The sequence below is a fragment of the Pristiophorus japonicus genome, chromosome 18 (genome assembly GCF_044704955.1).
Source record: "Pristiophorus japonicus isolate sPriJap1 chromosome 18, sPriJap1.hap1, whole genome shotgun sequence".
Taxonomy (NCBI): Eukaryota; Metazoa; Chordata; class Chondrichthyes; family Pristiophoridae; genus Pristiophorus; species Pristiophorus japonicus.
The window spans coordinates 5,799,709-5,818,806 of record NC_091994.1 but is presented as its reverse complement, the minus strand read 5'-3'; the positions used below and the strand labels follow the sequence as shown (position 1 = coordinate 5,818,806).

General features: G+C 49.5%; 1 protein-coding gene across 1 annotated transcript; it reads right to left on the bottom strand.

Annotated features, from left to right (window-relative positions):
• Nucleotides 1-1,009: 1,009 nt before the first annotated feature.
• Nucleotides 1,010-18,884, bottom strand: LOC139229121 (proteinase-activated receptor 3-like). Its single transcript, XM_070860782.1, has 2 exons — nucleotides 18,736-18,884; nucleotides 1,010-3,346 (listed from the first exon to the last, which is right to left on the bottom strand). The coding sequence occupies exons 1-2, from the start codon at nucleotides 18,809-18,811 to the stop codon at nucleotides 2,220-2,222; spliced, it is 1,203 nt and encodes a 400-aa protein (XP_070716883.1). The 5' UTR covers nucleotides 18,812-18,884; the 3' UTR covers nucleotides 1,010-2,219.
• Between the last annotated feature and the right edge of the window lie 214 nt (nucleotides 18,885-19,098).

Below are 19,098 nucleotides of genomic sequence, written 5' to 3'. Positions count from 1 at the left end.
GCTCCCCAGGGTGGACTCTGGGCTCTGGGTCACCAGGATGGCTCTGGGTCCCGAGGCTGGGCTCTGGGCTCTGGGCTCCCCAGGGTTGGGTCCCCAGGGTGGGCTCTGGGTCCCCAGGCTGGGCTCTGGGCTCTGGGCTCCCTAGGGTGGGCTCTGGGTCCCCAGGCTGGGCTCTGGGCTCTGGGTCCCCAGGGTGGGCTCTGGGTCCCCTTGGGGTCGGCTTTTACCCAGAGGTTTGGGGCAGGGACAATATTCAGTGAGTGGAAGCGGGATTGACTGGACATTGAATCAGAGGCAGCCTGTTCAGCTAAGGGAATAGTGTGAACATTTCAATAATGAAGGAGATGGAGTTGGTTTCCACCCCCCCATTTTACCCTCCAACAATGGTTCCCACTGGGTGGTTTAGGTTGGAAAGACTCCACAATGTTCCTGTGCAGAGGCTCCGAAAGACTCTTCAGAAAATGTCTCCGCACCCTTACGTTCGCTCCCCGTGTTGGGGGCAACACACTCTCCCCTTCTTTACATCAAGTGTTAAATCCCATGTGGTGTGAGCCCCAGGGCTTCCCTTCTCTCATTGTGTCGCTGTATGACAAGTAATACCATAGATGGCGCTGAACTCCTTCGGTTTATATCTTTATACCAAAAAGCAGATTACAGAGCTATGCCATACATTGTACATATTACATTGATATTAGTTTTAGTGAACTCTCCCTGTGCACCTGGGAAATGCTGCTCCTGTGTAAGCCTCGTCCATGAGCTAGACTTCTGAGCCTGCTCCACAACACTCCAGTACTTTATACACCTGGTTATCAAACTTCTCACCCCCCTCGCCCAATATCCACCCCCTCTCTCAATGTCCACCCCCCTCGCCCAATGTCCAGCGCTCTCGCCAAATGGCCAGTCTCCTCACCCAATATCCAACCCCCTCTCCCAATGTCCATTCCCCTCACCCAATGTCCATTCCAGCCCCCTCGCACAATGTCCAGTCCCCTCGCCCAATGTCCAGTCCCCTCGCCCAATGTCCAGTCCCGCCCAATATCCAGTCCCGCCCAATGTCCAGTCCAGCCCCCTCGCACAATGTCCAGTCCCCTCGCCCAATGTCCAGTCCCGCCCAATATCCAGTCCCGCCCAATGTCCAGTCCAGCCCTCTCGCACAATGTCCAGTCCCCTCGCACAATGTCCAGTCCCCTCACCCAATGTCCAGTCCCCTCGCACAATGTCCAGTCCCCTCGCACAATGTCCAGTCCCCTCATCCAATGTCCAGTCCCCTCGCACAATGTCCAGTCCCCTCACCCAATGTCCAGTCCCCTCGCACAATGTCCAGTCCCCTCACCCAATGTCCAGTCCCCTCACCCAATGTCCAGTCCAGCCCCCTCGCACAATGTCCAGTCCCCTCGCACAATGTCCAGTTCCCTCACCCAATGTCCAGTCCCCTCGCACAATGTCCAGTCCCCTCGCACAATGTCCAGTCCCCTCACCCAATGTCCAGTCCCCTCACCCAATGTCCAGTCCCCTTGCACAATGTCCAGTCCCCTCGCACAATGTCCAGTCCCCTCGCACAATGTCCAGTCCCGCCCAATGTCCATTCCAGCCCCCTCGCACAATGTCCAGTCCCCTCGCACAATGTCCAGTCCCCTCACCCAATGTCCAGTCCAGCCCCCTCGCACAATGTCCAGCCCCCTCGCACAATGTCCAGTCCCCTCACCCAATGTCCAGTCCCCTCGCACAATGTCCAGTCCCCTCGCACAATGTCCAGTCCCCTCGCACAATGTCCAGTCCCGCCCCTCGCCCAAGCCGAGAGCCGAACCAGTGATTGGAGCCGAGACCAGGGCAATGTTGCAGATCAGGTTAGATAGATGGTTGAAGAAGAGGTATAAAGGGAACGGGAACAGGGCGGGACGTGGGATTGGGATCCTGCTGGTGTGGAGGTAAACACTAGCACTGACTGGATGGGCTGAAGGCTTGGCTTCCTTTCTCACTTGTACACATTTGCAGCAAACTTCAAGGGAACACAAATTTACATTCTCAAAATTCCAAATTGGTGAAATTGGGGAAAACCAGACTCTCCTAAATTTATTTCAACCAATGATTTTAGATTATTTGCCACCAATTGGTAGCTGAGGCCTTTGGTGAACTGGTCAGGATCGGGAGTCTTTTCTCAGTTACAGTTATCCAATCAGCAGATTTTCCCCCGTTTTTCTGAAATCTCCGGCACAGAATCAGACGCTCCTCATCGACAGGCCCGCTCCTGAGCGCGAGGAGTAGGTGCTAGTGCGGAGAAGTTCTTGGGAAGTCTTGCCAGACATGTCCCTGTGCTGGGCCTTGCCACAAATCACCTGTTTGACCTTGGATCTAAACTCATCAGAAAGGTAATAGTAGATGAACGGGTCGATGCAGCTGCTGAAACTGCTGAGGACCAGGCAGACCATGTAGTAGATATAGAGGTCACTGTCCTTGGTGAGGTGAAACTCGGAGTGGTGAATGAGCAGGATTATATTGCTGGGAGTGAAACACACCACATACACCAGCAGAATTAGGACAGTGACCATGGCAGCTCGAGCATATCTCTTTTCATTAAGCACTAAAGTTTGGATTACAGAGCCGTAACAGAATATAGTAATGCAGCATGGAATCAGAAAGCCCATGGCAACCAGGCACACAAAGTAATAGAAGAAATATCCAGTCTGTTTGTCCAGTGATAACACATCGTGACACGTGGTGATGTTGAGGTCCTGGACCATGTACAACTGCTCCACAAAGAGAAATGGCAAGACCAAGAGCACAGAAATCACCCATATCACACAACAGGCACAAACTGCAAAGGCGTTGTCCCTGAAGCGTCTGGAGCTGAACGGATGGACCAGAGCGAAGTATCTGTCGATGCTGATGAAGGTGAGGAGCAGGATGGAGCAGTACATGTTCCCGTAGAACAAGGCGGTCATCGTCCGACAGAGAGCTTCACCAAAGAGCCAATTGTTGCCCAGAAGATGGTAGGAGATCTTGAAAGGCAGCACCAGGATGAGGAGGAGGTCTGTGGTGGCCAGGTTGATCAGGAAGATGGTGGAAGGCAATTTCCTTATTTTTCTTGTCATTATCCAGAGACCCAGCCCATTGGCTGGGAGCCCAATGGCAAAGACGAGGGTGCAAAGAGCTGGGATTGTTGCTGTGGTGACAGGACCGGTCAGGTGCATTCGGGCTCTCGTCCCCACAGTATTGAAAGTCTCGTTGGAACCATTCACCTTTTGCTTTACACCACCAAATGTTCTCATGATATCGGCCACACTTGGGATTTGACCCTTTGCTGGGCTCTTTATTTGTGAACTGTTGCTGGGAGAATTATCATATTCTAAACAAGAAAATAGGAAGAAAAAAAGTGATGAACTCATTATTATTGGATTTATAACGATATTAAAATATTAAGATGCAGATTCAAAGAATTTTACAGCACAGAACATAAGAATTAGGAGCAGGAGTTGGCCATTCGGCCCCTCGAGCCTGCTCCACCATTCAATAAGATCATGGCTGATCATCTACCTCAACTCCACTTCCTTGCACTGTCCCCATATCCCTTGATTCCCTTAATATTCAAAAATCTATCGATCTCAGCCTTGAATATACTCAACGACTGAGCCTCCACCGCCCTCTGGGGCAGAGAATTCCAAAGATTCACAACCCTCCGAGTGAAGAAATTCCTCCTCATCTCAGTCCTAAATGGCCGACCCCTTATCCTGAGACTGTGACCCCTGGTTCTAGACTCCCCAGCCCGGGGGAAACATCCTCCCTGCATCTACCCTGTCAAGCCCTGTAAGAATGTTGTATGTTTCAATGAGATCCCCTCTCATTCTTCTAAACTCTAGAGAATATCGGCCTAGTCTACTCAATCTCTCCTCATAGGACAACCCCCCCATCCCAGGAATCAGTCTGGTGAACCTTCGTTGCACTCCCTCAATGGCAAGTATATCCTTCCTTAGGTAAGGAGACCAAAACTGTGCACAATACTCCAGGTGTGGTCTCACCAGGGCCCTGTATAATTGCAGTAAGGCATCTTTACTTTTATACTCAAATCCTCTTGTGGTAAAGGCCAACATACCATTTGCTTTTCTAATTGCTTGCTGTACCTGCATGTTAACTTTCAGTGATTGGTGTACAAGGACCCCCAGGTCCCTCTGAACACCAACATTTCCCAATCTCTCACCATTTAAAAAATACTCTGCTTTCCTATTTTTCTTACTGAAGTGGATAACTTCCCATTTCTCCACATTATATTCCATTTGCCATGTTCTTGCCCACTCACTGAGTCTGTCTCTAATCCCTTGAAGCCACTTTGCTACCTCCTCACAACTTACAATCCCACCTAGCTTTGTATCATCAGCAAACTTGGATATATTACATTTGGTCTCCTCATCCAAATCATTGATACAGATTGTGAATAGCTGGGGCCCAAGCACTGATCCTTATGGTACCCCAATAGTTACAGCCTGCCGACCCGAATATGACCCGTTTATTCCTACTTTCTGTTTTCTGTCCATTAACCAATCCTCAATCCATGCTCGTATATTACCCCCAATCCCATGAGCCCTAATTTTGTTTAATATCCTCTTGTGTGGCACCTTATCGAATGCCTTCTGAAAATCCAAATACACCACATCCACTGGTTCCCCCTTATTTATTCTGCTAGTTACAACCTCAAAAACTCGAACAGATTTGTCAAACATGATTTCCCTTTCATAAATCCGTGTTGACTCTGCCCAATCCTATTATTATTTTTTCAGTGCCCTGTTACCACGTCCTTAATAATAGATTCGAGCATTTTCCCTACTACTGATGTCAGGCTAACTGGTCTGTAATTCCCCGTTTTCTCTCTCCCTCCTTTCTTAAATAGTGGGATTCCATTTGCTACCTTCCAATCTCCGAGAACCGTTCTAAAATCTATGGAATTTTGGAAGATGACAATCAATGCATCCACTATTTCTAGAGTCACCTCTTTCAAAACCCTAGGATGTAGGCCATCTGGACCAGGGGATTTATCGGCTTTCAGTCCCATTCATTTCTCCAGTACTATTTTTTTTACTAATACTAATTTCTTTCAGTTCCTTATTCTCGCGAGACTCTTGGTTTTCAGGCAAGTTTTTTGTGCCTTCTTCTGTGAAGACAGACAATCTTCTGGCTTACTGCTCTTTTTGGCAACATTGTAAGCCTCTTCCTTCGATCTAATACTATTTTTAACTTCTCTTTTTAACCACGGTTGGATCACTTTTCCTGTGGGTTTTTTGTGCCTTAAAGGAATGTATATTTGTTGTAAATTATGTATTAATTCTTTAAATGCTATCTATTGCTTGCCTTCTGTCATACCTTTTAATGTAATTTCCCAATCTACTTTAGCCAACTCGCCCCTCATACGTACATAGTTTGCTTTGTTTAGATTTAAGACCCTAGTTTCAGATTTAACACTCTAGTTTCAGATTCAACTAAATCATTTTCAAACGCAATATAAAATTCTATCATATTATGGTCACTCTTTCCTAAAGCCCCCTTTACTTCAAGCTTATTAATTAATCTTTTTTCATTGCACAATACTAGATCTAAAAGAGCCTGTTCCCTAGTTGATTCCTCAACATACTGATCTAGAAAACTATCTTGTATACATTCCATGAATGTGTCCTCCACACTATTACTGCATGTTTAGTTTGCCCAGTCTATATGTAGATCATTACTGTATTACCCTTGTTACATGCACCTCTAATTGCCTGATTTATACTCTGCCCGACATTACCACTACTGTTTGGGGGCCTATAAACAACTCCCACCAATGTTTTCTGCCCCTTGCTGTTTATTCACTCCACCCAAACTAATTCTACTCCTTGATTTTCCGAGCTAAGATCCTCTCTCGCTACTGTCTTTATCCCATCCTTTATTATCAGGGCGGCCCCTCCTCCTTTTCCATTTTGCCTATCTCTTCTAAAAGTTAAGTACCCTGAAATATTTAGTTCCCAACCTTGGTCACTTTGCAACCACGTCTCTGTAATGGCTATTAGTTCAAACCTATTCATTTCTATCTGCATTATTAATTCATCTATTTTGTTGCAAATGTTTCGCGTATTCAGATATAGTGCCTTTAACTTTGACTTGTTTCTATTTTTCCCTGATGTCACCTTAGTCACTGATGCCCTATGACCTTTGTTACTCTCTCTGTCCCTTCCTGACCCACTCGGCTTATTTTTACCCCCAAACTCTGCTCTGCTCCAGAGCCTTGACATTTCTCTTGCTGCTTTTAAATTTACTCTTTCCTGAATCCTCCCCCCTCCCCCCCCGCCCCCCGCCACCCTTCTTTAGTTTAAAGTGCATTGAGTTCGCCAGGACACTGGTTCCAGCCCAGTTTAAGAGGGGCCCGTCCCAACAGAACCGCTCCCTCTTTCCCCAGTACTGGTTCCCCAATGGGCCACCGTGGACGCCTTCGATCAGGCCAACAGCCCGTAATGGAGCGGCGAGCTGTGGAAATGTGACCCGGTCGAGGCGCGGGCTGCCATTGTTGGCCGACAGTAAAATGGCGGCCTATGGCGCTAATGGCCTCCGCCATCCTCACTGCACAAGGGGCAATTTTCCCCGCGGAGCACAAAGGGGTCAGCGTGGGCCGGTGAGGCGTGCACGCCGATGATGCGTATGCTGGCCCGCGGAGCAATAACCACCCAAACCTCTGGCTCATTTTCCCCAGAGGCACCATCTACCCTCCCCCCAGGCGATAACATCGTTGTGCCTCATTAGCGCCCCCCCAGAGGCGTGAATGGGGCTTTAAAACAGGGCAATTTCACACCCTTGTTCATGGCCATTTAGCCTTTCTAATCTATTTCCGTATCTCTGTATGTGTTATCGGCATCCATAAATCTGGATGAGTATACACATACAGTTCACACAAACAGATATACTCATACAGATACTATACCTGTACACAGAGATAATAATACAATCACACAGTGAGATATTGAGCACAGAACATACACTGGGCAAGTGATCGTCAAGGCGAAGATTTCAACCAGGCATCATGGGAACTGAGGAACTAGGGTGCTATCTATAAATTAATAAAAAATTACACCCCATGCTGTACCTGCCCTGGGAGTATTTGATGGAACAGTGTAGAGGGAGCTTTACTCTGTATCTAACCCCGTGCTGTACCTGCCCTGGGAGTGTTTGATGGGACAGTGTAGAGGGAGCTTTACTCTGTATCTAACCCCCTGTACCTGCCCTGGGAGTGTTTGATGGGACAGTGTAGAGAGAGCTTTACTCTGTATCTAACCACGTGCTGTACCTGCCCTGGGAGTGTTTGATGGGACAGTGTAGAGGGAGCTTTACTCTGTATCTAACCCCGTGCTGTACCTGCCCTGGGAGTGTTTGATGGGACAGTGTAGAGGGAGCTTTACTCTGTATCTAACCCCGTGCTGTACCTGCCCTGGGAGTGTAGAAACATAGAAACATAGAAAATAGGTGCAGGAGTAGACCATTCGGCCCTTCGAGCCTGCACCGCCATTCAATAAGATCATGGCTGATCACCCACCCCAGCACCTCACCCCCCACGCCCCCTCCACACCCCCCCCCCCCCCCGACCCCCCCCAGCTGCAAGGACTATATCCAACTCCCTCCCAAACACATCCAATGAACTGGCATCAACAACTCTCGGCGGCAGGGAACTCCACAGGCCAACAACTCCCCGAGTGAAGAAGTCGCTCCCAATCCCAGCACCAAACAGCCCACCCCCCATCCCAAGAGCGTGCCCCCCCCCCCGTCTCCGGACCCACCCAACACCAGGAACACTCTACCCGCACCCAACCTGCCCCGCCTCGTCAGAATCCTTCCCAAATACCGAACACCCCCGGATGTCGAGTCCAGAGCCCCGGCCACCCCGGAGCCACACCCCCGCGACACCAACCACACCACATCCATCAACCGCCATCTGCACAGTCAACCCGTCCACCCCACTCCGAACACTCCCCGCACCGAGGCACAGAGCCCCCAGGCCCGCCCCTCCAACACACTTCGCCCCCCCAGACCTTCGCTGCAATGTGGCCCCTCCTGTCCCCCGCCCTGGGTTTCTCCGCCCCCCCCCCCCCACACCTCCACCACTCTCCCCTCCATCCCCCGCCCCCGTCTCCCCTCAACTTCCCTCTGCCTCCCCGCACAGGCTCCCATCTTGGGGGCGGTAACCTTCTGGGGCCGGGAATTTTAGCCCCCAGCGTGGAAGCCCTGCTCCCGCCACAGAATTGGCTTTACCACCCCTCAATGGAAGCGGAGTGCAATTTCCCACACTCCACTTCCTTTGGGGGCAGTTACCGGGGCACGACTGGATGCTCCTGTGACAGTGGGAACTGGTGTTCTCCACTCTCTGTCCTGTGACAGTGGGAACTGGTGCTCTCCACTCTCTGTCCTGTGACAGTTTGAACTGGTGCACTCCACTCTCTGTCCTGTGACAGTGGGAACTGGTGCTCTCCACTCTCTGTCCTGTGACAGTTGAACTGGTGCTCTCTACTCTCTGTCCTGTGACAGTGGGAACTGGTGCTCTCCACTCTCCCGTCCTGTGACAGTGGGAACTGGTGCTCTACAATCTCTGTCCTGTGACAGTGGGAACTGGTGCTCTCCACTCTCTGTCCTGTGACAATTGGAACTGGTGCTCTCCACTCTCCCATCCTGTGACAGTGGGAACTGGTGCTCTCCACTCTCTGTCCTGTGACAGTGGGAACTGGTGCTCTCCACTCTCTGTCCTGTGACAGTGGGAACTGGTGCTCTCCACTCTCTGTCCTGTGACAGTGGGAACTGGTGCTCTCCACTCTCTGTCCTGTGACAGTGGGAACTGGTGCTCTCCACTCTCCCATCCTGTGACAGTGGGAACTGGTGCTCTCCACTCTCTGTCCTGTGACAGTAGGAACTGGTGCTCTCCACTCTCCCGTCCTGTGACAGTTGGAACTGGTGCTCTCCACTCTCCCGTCCTGTGACAGTTGGAACTGGTGCTCTCCACTCTCCCATCCTGTGACAGTGGGAACTGGTGCTCTCCACTCTCCCGTCCTGTGACATGTACTCGCTGACCTACATTGGCTACCAGCCTGACAATGCCTCGATTTTAAAATTCTTATCCTTGTTTTCAAATCCCTCCATGGCCTCACCCTTCCCTATCTCTGCAACCTCCTCCAGCCCTCCAATCCTCTGAGATCGCTGAGCTCTTCCAATTCTGGTCTATTGCACAGCTCTAATTTTAATCACTCCACCATTGGCGGCCATGCCTGCAGCTGCCTAGGCCCCAAGCTCTGGCATTCCCTCCCTAAATCTCGCTGGCTCTCTAGCTCTCTGTGTCTTCCTTTATGATGCTCATTAAAACCTACCTCTTTGCCCAAGCTTTTGGTCATCTATCCTAATATATCATGTGGCTCGATGTCAAATTTTGTTTGGCATTGCTCCTGTGAAGCACTGTGGGATGTTTTACTATGTTAATGGCGCTATATAAATGCAACTTTTTGTTTTATCCTTAGCCTCACATCACATACTATGTACATTTTTCCACCTTACTATATCCAAAGTGTCTACTGGAACATAAGTAATTCATTGTGTAAAGTGCTTTCAGATATTTAACCAATGTGATAAAGGCCTGTAAAATACAAGCATGTTTTATTTAGAGGGAGCTTTACTCTGTATCGAACCTGTGCTGTACCTGCCCTGGGAGTGTTTGATGGGACAGTGTAGAGGGAGCATTACTCTGTATCTAACCCGTGCTGTACCTGCCCTGGGAGTGTTTGATGGGACAGTGTAGAGGGAGCATTACTCTGTATCTAACCCCGTGCTGTACCTGCCCTGGGAGTGTTTGATGGGACAGTGTAGAGGGAGCATTACTCTGTATCTAACCCCGTGCTGTACCTGCCCTGGGAGTGTTTGATGGGACAGTGTAGAGGGAGCTTTACTCTGTATCTAACCCCGTGCTGTACCTACCCTGGGAGTGTTTGATGCTGAGATTCCAGCTGCAAAATATGGAAAACTATTTCATTCCACACCAGCTTGACTTAGATTGTTTTATAGGGAGTGAGATTCGGGGCAAGAGAGTGTAATACCCCCACTGGTCACTGCATGTTGGTGAAATGGTAAACACATGGGTGCAGCTTCGCTGGGCATTATCTCCAGCCAAATTGTCAAGTGTGATTTTCGATCAATGTCGCTAGGAAGAGTAACCATTCTTCCAGTGTGTTTACCCATTCGCCAGCACATCACGGGCACATGGAAATTCCCCTTTGGTGACTCAGGAAGGTTCTGGAAATTTGATACAAAACAGAGTTGCATAATTTCCAGTCAAATCACAGGAAAGGAAAGAGCCAGAAACACACTTCCTGCCAGACTTGCTGGGAAGCATCGCTGTAAAAATAAGCCATCTCATCCAAGCTTGTTGTTTGCAGCAGGCCACATTTTAGATTAGAGCCCAACCTATACAGTACTGGCCCTATTCTGGGAGTCTTGGGGCAGCAGCAGCTCGACTCAATCCAAATCAGTTCATCGCCAGTAGACCCATGCTGCCCGATTCAAATATGGGACTTACTCCATCTTTATGCTGAACATCACCAGTCCAGGGGTCAGTCCAGGGGTCAGTCCATAGGTCAGTCCAGGGGTCAGTCCATGGGTCAGTCCATGGGTCAGTCCTGGGGTCAGTCCAGAAGTCATCAATGGGTCAGTCCAGGGGTCAGTCCATGGGTCAGTCCAGAAGTCAGTCCATGGGTCAGTCCAGGGGTCAGTCCAGGGGTCAGTCCATGGGTCAGTCGAGGGGACAGTGCATGGGTCAGTCCAGGGCTCAGTCCAGGGATCAGTCCATGGATCAGTCCAGAAGTCAGTCCAGGTGTCAGTCCATGTGTCAGTCCAGAAATCAGTCCATGGGACAGTCCAGGGGTCAGACCATGGGTCAGTCCATGGGTCAGTCCAGGAGTCATCCATGGGTCAGTCCAGGAGTCAGTCCAGGAGTCAGTCCAGGGGACAGTCCATGGGTCAGTCCAGGGGTCAGTCCCTGGATCAGTCCAGGGGTCAGTCCAGGGGTCCTGTTTCCACTGAAGGAAACTCTTTCTGGTCCAATCACTCGAGTTACTGATAGAAGAGGGGGAGAGTGAGATAGTCCCTCATACTGCCACCATCTAATCAACATATGGTTCTGTTTTCACTCCTCTGTGTGGAGTGAGTAACATCTTGTGAGGTTGTGGCCACGGCCCAGAGGGGAAGCAACACGAAAAGAAAATGGAAGTGAAGGGGGGGGAATTCCCGAGGGGGAAACCCATTGTCCAAACAATGTGGATCTGCCACAAACATTTGTAAAGCCCCCCGACCCGCCGAGTGAAAACAGGAATAAAAGGAAAGCAAAAGCAAGAGATTAAACTGAGATATTTATGCCACGCCGATTCCACAACCAGCACCTTGCCCTGGGCACCCTTGCCCTGGGCACCCTTGCCCTGGGCACCCTGGGTGGCTGGCCGTTACACCAGCCAGGCATACCTGTGCACAGCAAGCTGCCTCAGCCTGCTCTCACCCCGCCCCTTGCAGCTGCCCTGTCCCACGTACAGTGCCAGTGTTGGCTGCCCGCCCCTTGCCCCAGTCCCTTAGCACCTACGTGCCCCGTTTTACAAGCCCAACTGACTGGAGAATTGGCTTTTGCGCACCATCAGCATCACTGCCACCAATAGGAGGTCCCTTTCTATTCCTTTTGGTGGAAGGAGAAGAGGACAAGCGACAGGATTGAGAATGGATCGGAAGTGAAGGCCTGATTGATTGTCCTGTGGAAGCACTGCAGTGCGTGGGGCTTAATTCCCGGGAGCTCCTCCCCCCAGGTTTGCCCGCTGCACCATCAATGGAACAGCCACAGAGATCCCGGGAAAGTGGTGCAGCCGGTGTTTACCCGCATCGTACGGCATGGTGGAGTTGAAAGGTCTGGCACTGTGTTGAAACGTCGATGGCTTGCAATTGAAGAGCCTGATTGGCTCCCCGGCCAAGGTGCCGCCAAACATATCTGCACTGGCACAGCTCCCCGGCAACAATCGTGGGGAACTGTCTTCACCGAGGGCAGAACTGGAAATATTCACAGGGCTATGAGGGAAAAGCAGGGGGGGGGGGGGGGGTGGGACTGATGGGATCGCTCTTTCAAAGAGCCGGCACAGGCACGATGGGCTGAATGGCCTCCCTCTATGCTGCAGGATTTTAAGTGCCATCCAGGATATCTGTACTTACCATGTAGCATGGTGCTGGCATGGCCAGTGTCAGTACTGGTCAGTGTCAGTGTCAGTACCGGTCAGTGTCAGTGTCAGTACCGGTCAGTGTCAGTACCGGTCAGTGTCAGTGTCAGTATCGGTCAGTGTCAGTGTCAGTAATTATGCAACTAGTCTGTTCCTGGAAAATAGGTGTCTTTAGCACATTAGCATTTGGGTGAAATTTGCACCAATTCTTAACCATTTACATTTCACTCACACCAATGTACGAAGCTCCACCACATAATGCATAAAAACATAAGAACATGAGAAATAGGATCAGGAGTCAGCCATTTGGCCCCTCAATAAGATCATGGCTGATCTGATCATGGACTCAGGTCCACTTCCCTGCCTACTCCCCATAACCCTTTACTCCCTTATCGTTCAAAAATATGTCTATCGCCATCTTAAATATATTCAATGACCCAGCCTCCACAGCTCTCTTGGGCAGAGAATTCCACAGATTTATGACCATCTGAGAAGAAATTCCTCCTCATCTCCGTTTTAAATGGGTGGCCCCTTATTCGGAAACTATGCCCCCTAGTTCTAGATTCCCCCATGAGGGGAAACATCCTCTCTGTATTAACCTTGCACCTCATTATCTTATACGTTTCGATAAGATTGCCTCTCATTCTTTTGAACTCCAATGTGTATTGGCCCAACCTGCTCAACCTTTCTTCATAAGTCAACCCCTTCATCTCAGGAATCAGCCTAGTGAACCTTCTTTTAATAGCCTGCAATGCAAGTATATCACTCCTTAAATACGGAGACCAAACTGTTCTCAGTACTCCAGGTGTGGCCCTGTACAGTTGTAACAGGACTTCTCTGCTTTTATACTCCATCCCCCTTACAATAAAGGCCAACATTCCATTTGCCTTCCTGATCACTTGCTGTACCTGCATACTAACTTTTTGTGTTACATGTACAAGGACCCCCACGTCTCTCTGTACTGCAGCACTTTGTAATTTTTCTCCATTTAAATTATAATTTGCTTTTTTATTTTTCCTGCCAAAGTGGATAACCTCACATTTTCCCACATTATAGTCCATCTGTCAAATGTTTGCCCACTCATTTAACCTGTCTATATCCCTTTGCAGATTATTTGTGCCCTCCTCACAACTTGCTTTCCCACCCATCGTTGTATCATCACCAAACTTGGTTGCATTATACTCAGTCCCTTCATCCAAGTCATTAATATAGATTGTAAATAATTGGGGTCCCAGCACTAATCCCTGTGGCACCCCACTAGTTACTGTTTGCCAACCAGAAATGACCCATTTATCCCGACTCTCTGTTTTCTGTTAGTTAGCCAATCCTCTGTCCATGCTAATATATTACCCCCAACCCTGTGAGCTTTTATCTTGTGCAGTAACCTTTAATGTGGCACCTTATCGAATGCCTTCTGGAAATCTAAATACACCACATCCACTGGTTCCCCTTTATCCACCCTGCTCATTACAGCCTCAAAGAACTCCAGCAAATTTGTCAAACATGATTTCCCTTTCATAAAACCATGCTGACTCTGCTTGACTGTTTTATGCTTTTCAAATGTCCTGCTACTGCTTCCTTAATAATGGACTCCAGTATTTTTCCAACGACAGATGTTAGGCTAACTGATCTATAGTTTCCTGCTTTCTGTCTGCCTCCTTTTTTAATTAGGTGCGTTACATTTGCGGTTTTCCAATCCGCTGGGACCGCCCCAGAATCCAGAGAATTTTGGTAGATTACAACCAATGCATCCACTATCTCTGCAGCCACTTCTCTTAAGACCCTAGGATGCAAGGCATCAGGTCCAGGGGACTTTAGTTTCATTATTTTACCAAGTACTTTTTGTTTAGTGATAGTGATTGTTTTAAGTTCCTCCCTACCTATAGCTCTTTGATTATCTACTATTGGGATGTTTTTAGTGTCTTCTATCGTGAAGACCGATACAAAATATTTGTTCAAAGTCTCGCCCATGTCCCTGTTCCCCATTATTAATTCCACAGTTTCATCCCCTAAGGGACTAACGTTTACTTTAGCTACTCTCTTCCGTTTTATATTTTCCTTTATATATCTGTTTTTATATTTCTTGCTAGTTTACTCTCATAATCTATCTTCCCTCTCTTATTTTTTTAATCATCCTTTGCTGTTTTTTTAAATTTCCTAATCCTTTGGCCTCTCACTAATCTTGGCCACATTGTATGCCTTTGTTTTCAATTTGATACCATCCTTTACTTCCTTAGTTAGCCACGGCCGGTTATCCCTTCTCTTAAAGTCTTTCCTTCTCATTGGGATATATTTTTGTTGAGTGTTATGAAATATCTCCTTAAATGTCTGCTACTGCTTATCAACTGTCTTACACTTTAATCTATTTTCCCAGTCCACTTTAACCAACTCTGCTTTCATATCTTTGTAATTGCCTTTATTTAGGATCAGGACACTGGTTTGAGATCCGACTTTCTCACTCTCCAACTGAATTTGAAATTCAACCATGCTATGATCACTTTTTCCTCTAGGATCCTTTACCAGGAGATCATTTATTAATCCTGTCTAATTACACATTACCAGATCTAAGATAGCCTGGTTCCGCAACGTACTGTTCAAGGAAACTATCCTGGATACATTCTATGAACACTTCCTCAAGACTACCTTGGCCAATTTGATTTGTCCACTCAATAAGAAGATTAAAATTGCCCATGATTATTGCCGTACCTTTCTTACAAGCCTCCATTATTTCTTGATTTGTACTCCATCCAACAGTGTAGCTACTGTTAGGGACCTATAGATTACACCCACCAGTGACTTTTTCCCCTTATTATTCCTTATCTCCACTCAAACTGATTCTACATCTTGATCTTCTGAGCCAATATCGTCTCTCACTAACGCACTGATCTCATCCTTTATTAACACAGCTACCCCACTTCCTTTTCCTTTCTGTCTATCTTTCCAAATTGTCAAATACCCCTGAATATTAAGTTCCCAGCATTGGTCACTTTGCAACCATGTCTCTGTAATGGTTATCAGCTCATACCCATTTATATCTATTCGTGCCGTCAACTCATCTATCTTGTCACGAATGCTGCGTGCATTCAGATAAAGAGCTTTTAATTTTGCCTTTTTTTTTAACCATTGTCCCTGCTTTGACCCCACTTTCTGATACACTCTTATTTTTATACATTCTGTCCCTTTCCGTCTAGGTATAATTTCCCCCAGTGCTACCCTGCTTTATTGCCTTCTCCTTGCTCTTTGACATTTTAAATTTCCGCTCACCTGAACTCTCTCCCCCCAACTTTAGTTTAAAGCCCTCTCTTCCTTATGAGTTGAATCAAAGGAAGTGTTGAAGGCCACTCAGCCCCCTGAGCTGTTCCGTCTTTTCAGTAAGATCATGGCTGATCTGTACCTCAACTCCATTTATTCATCTTTGCTCCATATCCCTCCAATACACTGACCCAACAAAAATCTATCGGTCTCAGAACTGAAAGCTCCAATTGACCCCCAGCACCTACAGCCCTTTGGGAAGAGAGTTCCAGATTCCCACTGCCCCTTATGTAAAAATTGCTTCTTAACTTTCATTCCTCAATGGCCCAGCCTAAGTTTTATCAGTCACCCTTGTTCTGGACTTCCCCCATCAGAGGAAATAGTTTCCCTAACTACCCTATCAAATAACTTTATCATTGTAAACATAACAATTAGATCATCCCTTAATCTTCTAAACTCATTGTCTGTGCAATATGTCCTTGTAATTTAACCCTTTCAGCCCCGGTATCATCCTGGTGAATCTGCGTTGCTCCCCCCCTCCGAGGCCGATATACCCTCCCCGAGGGGTGGGGCGCAGAGCTGGACGCAGTTACTCCAGATAGGGTCCGAGCAGAGCTTTGTACAACTGAAGCATCACTTCCACACGTTCCAGCCCAGTCGCCATAAAGGCCAATTTTTCGTTGGCCTTTTTGGTTACATTTGGGTAGCTGTCCATTAACTCCCCGGGATCTGTGCACTGGACTGGCCCCGATTCCTCACAAACAAGCTCTGGTAAAAACTTAAACATGGCAATAAGGGAATAGCAAAGCAGCACAGACAGAACGTTGCTGAATATTAACCATTGTCTTAAGGGCAGAAACATTTTTAAGGACAGCAATTAAAACCAACTAGCCTGTGTCATCTCCGCCCTTGCCTCAGCTCATCTGCTGTTGAAACCCTCATCCATGCCTTTGTTACCTCTAGTCTTGACTATTCCAATGCACTCCTGGCTGGCCTTCCATATTCTACCCTACGTAAGCTAGAGGTGATCCAAAACTCGGCTGCCCCGTGTCCTAACTCGCACCGAGTCCCGCTCACCCATCACCCCCTGTGCTCGCTGACCTACATTGGCTCCTGGTTAAGCAACGCCTCGATTTCAAAATTCTCATCCTTGTTTTCAAATCCCTCCATGGCCCTCGCCCCTCCCTATCTCTGTAATCTCCTCCAGCGTCCCCCCCCCCACCCCCCCCACTCCGAGATGTCTGCGCTCCTTTAATTCTGCCCTCTTGAGCATCCCTAATTAAAGTCGCTCCACCATCGGTGGCCGTGCCTTCTGTTGCCTGGGCCCCAAGCTCTGGAACTCCCTCCCTAAACCTCTCCGCCTCTCTACCTCTCTCTCCTCCTTCAAGGCGCTCCTTAAAACCTACCTCTTTGACCCAGCTATTGGTCACCTGCCCTAATTTCTACTTATGTGGCTCGATGTCAAATTTATTTGTTTTGTCTTATAACACTGCAGTGAAGCGCCTTGGGATAGTTTACTACATTAAAGGCGCTATATAAATGCAGGTTATTGCTGTATGCTCTGATTTCTCGGGTCCGTTCAGCGGCCTTGCCGGTAACTTATTCCACAACTCGGTTACCGTTTTTACTTTTAACCTAATCATTCCTTTCTCCTCCTCACCAGCTGGTGCTATTCCTTGTTGGCATCTAGTTCCCAATACTTTGTCACTTCTAACCCCAGTGTTCAAAGCTTGTTGCTTTCCACAGAGACTGTTTTGGAGCAGATTTTCAGCTCTGAACTCGGGAGTAAAACATTGCTGTTCAGACGGTATTTTTAGATCGCTTTCCTCGCATCTTTAACTCCCTTTTCTTTCCCACTGTCTCGCTCTATCTCTCATTGTGTAATATTTCCAGATCCTCTCCCTGACCCACCCTGCACAAACCACAACTCCTCCTCCCCATTCCCCTCGCCCCGTCCGTATCAAACCCCACCGACTCCCCACATCCAAATATTGACTAGAATATCCTGCCCTCTCCTTCAAATCCCTTCAGGGCCTCACTCACCCTCTGCTCCCCACCCCAGAACCCACCCCCCGAACCCACCCCTTCCTCCACACCCCACCCCCTGAACCCACCCCTCCCTCCGCACCCCACCCCCTGAACCCACCCCTCCCTCCGCACCCCACTCCCTGAACCCACCCCACCCTCCGCACCCCAACCCCGAACCCACCCCTCCCTCCGCACCCCACCCCCTGAACCCACCCCTCCCTCCGCACCCCACCCCCTGAACCCATCCCTCCCTCCGCACCCCACCCCCTGAACCCATCCCTCCCTCCGCACCCCACCCCCTGAACCCATCCCTCCCTCCGCAACCCACCCCCTGAACCCACCCCTCCCTCCGCACCCCACCCCCTGAACCCACCCCACCCTCCGCACCCCACCCCCTGAACCCACCCCTCCCTCCGCACCCCACTCCCTGAACCCACCCCTCCCTCCGCACCCCACTCCCTGAACCCACCCCTCCCTCCGCACCCCACTCCCTGAACCCACCCCACCCTCCGCACCCCACCCCCTGAACCCACCCCTCCCTCCGCACCCCACTCCCTGAACCCACCCCACCCTCCGCACCCCACCCCCTGAACCCATCCCTCCCTCCGCACCCCACCCCCTGAACCCATCCCTCCCTCCGCACCCCACCCCCTGAACCCATCCCTCCCTCCGCACCCCACCCCCTGAACCCACCCCTCCCTCCGCACCCCACCCCCTGAACCCACCCCACCCTCCGCACCCCACCCCCTGAACCCACCCCTCCCTCCGCACCCCACTCCCTGAACCCACCCCTCCCTCCGCACCCCACCCCCTGAACCCACCCCACCCTCCGCACCCCACCCCCTGAACCCACCCCACCCTCCGCACCCCAACCCTGAACCCACCCCTCCCTCCGCACCCCGCCCCCTGAACCCACCCCTCCCTCCGCACCCCAACCCCGAACACACCCCTCCTCCACGCCCCACCCACACTATTTGTCCCCTGCCATGTGAAGCAGGCTGAGATGGCCTCTGTATCCGACCCCCTGTATGCGCACACCTCTACACGAATCACAGTGAGGCACATTTACTCCGCGTGAAAGCACATTTCAGACCGACATCCCTCTCTGAGCTTCGTTGGACACAGAAAGCATCAGCAGAGAGCCGCACAGCCTCCACCCCTCCGTTTCTGATGTAGTACTGTGTATAGATTGACAGGAATTCAAAGGGAAAATTCTTACCATCATATTCCAAAATTGTACAATATGCTCGGGCTCCCCAGAGCAACAGAGCTAGCAGTATTCGGTTACAGCCCATGTTGAGGTGAGCTACTCCAACACAAGTGTTTCTGAGCTGATAGGGCGTTGCTGCCTCGGCTGGATGCTCACTTCTTGCAAATGAAACAAAATGGGACGAAGCTGATCACAGATGGATATCAGTGTTTTTGTACTGAGCTCACTGCCTGTCTAAACATCACAGGGCAGCCTGTGACCTTCCGGTCCTGAGTCCTGAGAGCATTTAATAAGTTAGAGTAAAACATTAAACAAATGGGGCTAAAACTGTAAACATTCTTTCCAAAAATGCCATATAATTGATATGTTGGA

Coding starts and splice junctions, on each gene's coding strand:
- LOC139229121 (XM_070860782.1), bottom strand. CDS start 18,811: ATGGGCTGTAACCGAATACTGCTAGCTCTGTTGCTCTGGGGAGCCCGA. Junction 3,347..18,735: donor TACAATTTTGGAATATGATG/GTAAGAATTTTC, acceptor TTTCTTGTTTAG/AATATGATAATTCTCCCAGC.